This window comes from Oncorhynchus gorbuscha, linkage group LG08, assembly GCF_021184085.1.
Source record: "Oncorhynchus gorbuscha isolate QuinsamMale2020 ecotype Even-year linkage group LG08, OgorEven_v1.0, whole genome shotgun sequence".
NCBI classification, from domain to species: Eukaryota; Metazoa; Chordata; class Actinopteri; order Salmoniformes; family Salmonidae; genus Oncorhynchus; species Oncorhynchus gorbuscha.
In genome coordinates, this window is record NC_060180.1 from 53,210,306 (window position 1) to 53,216,305 (window position 6,000).

Consider the following 6,000-nt stretch of genomic DNA (forward strand, 5'->3'; position numbering starts at 1 on the left):
GGACAATAACACAACACACCTCCAGGCTATGTACGGGCTATTTGACCAATAATGAGAGTTTTGGAGGGCTGCATCAGATGACCTGTTCTCCACAATCTCCGGACCTCAACCCAAATAAGATGGTTTGGGATGAGTCGGACCACAGAGTGAAGGAAAAGCAGCCAACAAGTGTCCAGCATATGTGGGAACTCCTTCAAGACTGTTGGAAAAGCATTCCAGATTGAGAGAATGCCAAGAGTGTGCAAAGCTGTCATCAAGACAAAGGGTGGCTACATTGAAGAATTTCAAATAGAAAATGTTTTTGATTTGTTTAGTTATTTTTTGGTCACTACATGATTCCAAATGTGTTATTTCATAGTTTTGATGTCTTCACTATTATTCTACAATGTAGAAATGTGTAAAAAATAAAGATAAACCCTTGAATGAGTAGGTGTGTCCAAACTTTTGACTGGTACTGTAATATTTGCTGGAAACTTTTATTTAGCCTTACTGCTATTTGCCCGAGTGGCGCAGTGGTCTAAGGCACTGCATCTCAGTGCTTGAGGCGTCACTACACACACCCTGGTTCAATCCAGGCTGTATCACAACCGGCCGTGATTGGGATTCCCAAAGGGCGGCTCACAATTGGCCCAGCATCATCCAGGCTTGGCCGGTATAAGGCAGTCATTGTAATATTTGTTCTTAACTGACTTGCCTAGTTAAATAAATAAAAAATAAAAAATATATACATATGCATTGACTCTAACAGATTCACTACATGGAACAGATAGCCCCCCCCCAAGAAAATGGTCTGTCCTATATCTGAGAGACATCGGCTGTACAGATCGGCTGTACCGACTTCAGACAAGTCCTAAGACGCTTGTGGAGAACACCATCGTAATCTCTTACCAGGCAACCAGCTCAAAATTTTAAGCAAAGTGAGATTTGAAAAAAAGGTTGACTAACAGGATGTTCTCCAAGGTGTTTCTGTTAAGAGAAGTGTGAGAAGGGGAGTTCTGAGTAATGTCAAGAACAGCCTGCTCTGAAAATAGCTAGCTAGAGTGGAGAAATAGTTTTTCTTTCACGATAGTTATGCCAACTAGAAAATGGTAGAGGCCTAGATAGTATGATGGAGCATAGAATATGCATCTCTCAAAACAGGTAGACCTAAATTCAGTTAGTCAACATTCAGAACCACATGCTATGAGTAAATACATTATTTCACAACTCTTTATTAATGTATTTTATCAACAATTTAATGCAAAGATTCAAAATGCGTAATAGTAGAGAGAGTTGTTCAAAAAGGGGACTTTTATTCTTATTTATCGATTGTGTTGCTTTGATGTGATCCAATAAAAATTATTGTTTAAAAAAACAAGGAAAGAAACAGCTCAAGCTCCTGAAGCAAATAAAATGTACACCTTCTTGTAAAAACAATTATAATATAAGCCATTTAGCAGACGCTTTTATCCAAAGCGAGTCCTGCATGCAGACATTGATTCAAATATTTCAAACATCATTTGTATCTTTTGGTAATTTACAGTTTAGCAAAAAATGTTGAGTAAATAAAGTCTGAAGCAAAATGACACAGAATAGAAATGACATGTTCAAATTGTATTGCTATGATTGAGAAATTATTTGAGATAGTAAACATAAAACCCTCAAAAGTATATACCTTATTCACAATTTACATCAGTAATGGTTTAAAGACCAGTTCCTCTCTAGTATACATACATGGTATGTGGGCTTTTCTGAGAAGTTGTTCTACTTTGGCTACTATGGCTAGTGTGGTTATGACTCTTCAGACATGGGATATGCTTTGCAAGTAGTTTCCTAAAGTGGCTTTGAAACTTTTTCCCAACAAACGTGTAGAAAACAGGGCTTACACAACAGTAGAGGTATGCTATATTCCTAGTCACATACAGAGCGTAGTCAAGCACATCAGAGCAGTCCTCAGAACTATGACTGTTGGAGATCTGGAGGGCTCTCAGCAGTATCACAATATTGTATGGGGTCCAGCACACGAAAAATGCAAATACAATCACAAAAATCAGCTTGACTGCCCTACACTTCTCGCTCATCCGGGTTGACATGATTCGGACTGTGATTCTAACATAGCAGTACATGACCATGGCCAAAGGAAGTAGAAAGAAGATAACAAACTGCTGATAGTAACCCACCAGCTTCCATTTGTTCATGATCTCATTGGAGAAGCCTGTCTCCTCACAAAAGTGTTCGGATTGAGAATCCTTCCAGACGTTGTACAGAACTAGCTCCTTGACGCTGGCCAGAAGGCTGATACACCACACAACTGCCGAGGAGACGCAGGCGTAGATCTTCCTCCTCCGTTTGGCAGCGTTAATGGCATGGACCACAGCCAGGTATCGGTCAAAGGTCATGAGAGTGAGGAAGAGGATGGAGCTGTAGAATCCGATGAAGTACACGCTGCCCACCAGCTTGCACATGTACGAGCCAAAGATCCACTCAGAGGAGTGGTAAGTGGCCCAGAAGGGCAAACTGGACGCAAACAGCAGGTCAGAGATGACCAGGTTAAGGAGGAAGATGTTGGTGACGGAAGTGAGCTTCTCGTATTTGTAGATAATGCATAGAACCAGCCCATTCCCAACCACACTCAGCAGGAAATTGATGGTGTAGAATGTTGGGATGAACTTGGCTCCAAATCTGTTTACCTCAGTTTTACCACACAGTTTCACAATATCATCCATGACATAGCTGGGGTCTACAGAGTCGTTATAATCTGTATAATTGTCCTCATTAAAAAAAGCCAAGACGTCTTCATACCCCCCCATGGTTGTCAGTCTCTTAACCTGTTAAGAGGGTGTAAATATAGTGTTTTCAATTGATTTTATGGTCTGCTATTACCTCCTATATATTTACAAATTGCAAGTTAAAATGTTAAGTATATGCAGTATATAAGTAGGAAATGCCTAGGGATTATGCTTTCATTTCTTTAATTGCTTAAAATGATTTTAAGTAAATACTAGAAAGTACTCATTGTTACTACATAACTTATTGGTAAACAAGCTGCAAGTGGACTGGAAAATGAAGTGATACTTTATTAACAACTTACCAATATGACCTTTCTGGGTGCTGATGTGATTGTCAGAAAGAAAGTAGTTTTTCTGTTCGTGTGTCAGCGCTAGTAGGTTGAATCTTTGTGTGTGAGAGTTGTTGCTACTGCTGAGATATGTGATATGTGATTAACTCCTCCCTAATAGCCTTCCTTACAAGGGGCTGTCTTAAAACTGTTCAATACAGGAAGTTCTGGAACCTTATTCATCATTATAACCATAAAGGGTTGTAACATGGGATTCAATTTATAACAGAAGGTTTATTTAAAAAATACTTTACAGTCAACAGTGCTCTTTCTCTGACAAGAAAATACATGGAGAAATGTATACAATTGTTTTGAAATGCAGAAAACAAAAAGAGAAAGACAATTGTATGAACTCGTCCAAAATATATAAAAAGTATACAACAAACTGTATCCAAATAGCTCATCTGATAGAACGTTTTTCAAAATAAGATGGATGAAAGTTAACCAGGTCACACTATTTATGGGTACAACAGACAGAGGATGCATACTGAGAGAAAACATGTTCATTTCCTTCCAGCATGAAAATGGCTGTCTAGCAATGATCAACAATCAACTTGACAGAGCTTGAAGAATTTAAAAAATAATATTGGGCAAATATTGTGCAGTCCATGTGTGCAAAGCTCTTAGACTTACCAAAAAATACTCACAGCTGTAATCATCACCAAAGGTGCTTCTACAAAGTAAAATACCTATATAAATGAGATATTTCTGTATTGAATTTTTTGTACATTTGCAAACATTTCTAAAAACATGTTTTCCCTTTGTCATTATGGGGTATTGTGTCTAGATTGGTGAGATTTAAAAAAAATTCAAGTCATTTAGAATTCAGGCTATATCACAACAAAATGTGGAATAAGTCAAGGGGTATGAATACTTTCTGAAGGCATTGTACATTAAACAAATGGTTTCCTTGGGTTTTATGCCAGTCCATTCGCTCCGTTCCAGACATTATTTTGAGCCATTCTCCCTTTCAACGGCTGTTGAACAGGACAATGATCCAAAGCGCAGCCCCAGCTTCTTCACTGTTGACGTTGAGACTGGTGTTTTGTGGGTACAATTTAATGAAGCTGCCAGTTGAGGACTTGTGAGGCATCTGTTTCTCAAACTAGACACTCTAATGTAATGTACTTGTTCAATTGTGCACCGGGGCCTCCCACTCCTCTTTCTATTCTGGTTAGAGCCAGTTTGCAGAGGTCTGTGAAGGGAGTAGTACACAGCGTTGTGCGAGATTTTCAGTTTCTTGGCAATTCCTCGCATAGAATAGCCTTCATTTCTCAGAACAAGAATAGACTGACGAGTTTCAGAAGAGTTCTTTGTTTCTGGCCATTTTGAGCCTGTAATCGAACCCACGAAATGCTGATGCTCCAGATACTCAACTAGTCTAAAGAAGGCCACTTGTATTGTTTCTTTAATCAGACCAACAGTTTTCAGCTGTGCTAACATAATTGCTAAAAGGTTTTCTAATGATCAATTAGCCTTTTAAAATGGTAAACTTGGATTAGCTAACACAACATGCCATTGGAAAACACAGGAGTGATGGTTGCTGATAATAGACCTCTGTACGCCTATGTAGATATTCCATTAAAAATCAGCCGTTTCCAGCTACAATAGTCATTTACAACATTAACAATGTCTACACTGTATTTCTGATCAATTTGCTGTTATTTTAATGGTCAAAATATGTGCTTTTCTTTCAAAAACAAGGACATTTCTAAGTGACCCCAAACTTTTGAATTGTAGTGTAAATATTTGCATTCAAAAGCACCGGCTTCTTTTTGATTGCAGAGAGCTCATAGTGAGGAGGAATACTCTGGACTGATTTACATCAATATTCAGACCCTTTGTTATGAGACTCGAAATTGAGCTCAGGTGCATCCTGTTTCCATTGATCATCCTTCATTTTACATTTACAACTGCGTCCTGGCCAAGATAAAGCAAAGCAGTGCGACAAAAACAACAACACATAGTTGCACATAAACAGACGTCCAGTCAATAACACAATAGAACAATCTATGTACAGTGTGTAAAAATGTAGAAGTGTAAGGAGGTAAGGCAATAAATAGGGCATGGAGATTAAATAATTACAATTTAGCATTAACACTGGAGTGATAGATGTGCAGATGATGATGTGCAAGTAGAGATCCTGGGGTGCAAAAGAGCAAGAGGGTAATTAACATTATGGGGATGAGGTAATTGGTTGTGCAGGTACAGTGATCGGTAAGCTGCTCTGACAGCTGGTGCTTACTTACACGCCCTTAACCAACAATGCAGTTAAGAACAATATGTGTCAAGAAAGTATTTACCAAAATAAACTAAAAGAAGAATTACAAAGAGAAAAAAAAGAATTAAGGAGCGACAATAAAATAACAGTAGCATGGCCATATACAGGGGGTACCGGTACAGAGTCAATGTGCGGGGGCGCAGGTTAGTCGAGGTAATTGAGGTAATATATACATGTAGGTAGAGGTAAAGTGACTATGCATGGATAATAAACAGAATAGCAGCAGTGTAAAAATGGGGGTGGGGGGAGAATGCAAATAGCCTGGGTGGCCATTTTAATTAACTGTTCGGGAGTCTTATGGCTTGGGAGTAGAAACTGTTAAGAAGCCTTTTGGACCTAGACTTGGCGCTCCGGTACCGCTTGCCGTGCGGTAGCAGAGAGCACAGTCTATGACTAGTGTGGATGGAGTCTTTGGCAATTCTTAGGGCCTTCCTCTAACACTCCCTGGTTTAGAGGTCCTGGATGGCAGGAAGCTTGGCCCCAGTGATGTACTGGGCCATACACACTCTGTAGCAGTTGCCATACCAGGCGGTGATGCAACAAGTCAGGATGCTCTCGATGGTGCAGCTGTAGAACTTTTTGAGGATCTGAGGACCCATGCCAAATCTTTTCAGTCTCCTGG

At 39.4% G+C, this 6,000-nt stretch overlaps 1 protein-coding gene across 1 annotated transcript; it reads right to left on the reverse strand.

Moving 5' to 3' along the window:
• Positions 1-1,272: 1,272 nt before the first annotated feature.
• LOC124040925 (C-C chemokine receptor type 3-like) lies at positions 1,273-3,183 on the reverse strand. Its single transcript, XM_046358042.1, has 2 exons — positions 3,071-3,183; positions 1,273-2,807 (listed from the first exon to the last, which is right to left on the reverse strand). The coding sequence occupies exon 2, from the start codon at positions 2,787-2,789 to the stop codon at positions 1,701-1,703; it is 1,089 nt and encodes a 362-aa protein (XP_046213998.1). The 5' UTR covers positions 2,790-2,807; positions 3,071-3,183; the 3' UTR covers positions 1,273-1,700.
• Positions 3,184-6,000: the final 2,817 nt, after the last annotated feature.

Bases quoted from the DNA above. Each gene is read 5' to 3' on its own strand.
- LOC124040925 (XM_046358042.1), bottom strand. From the start codon at position 2,789: ATGGGGGGGTATGAAGACGTCTTGGCTTTTTTTAATGAGGACAATTAT.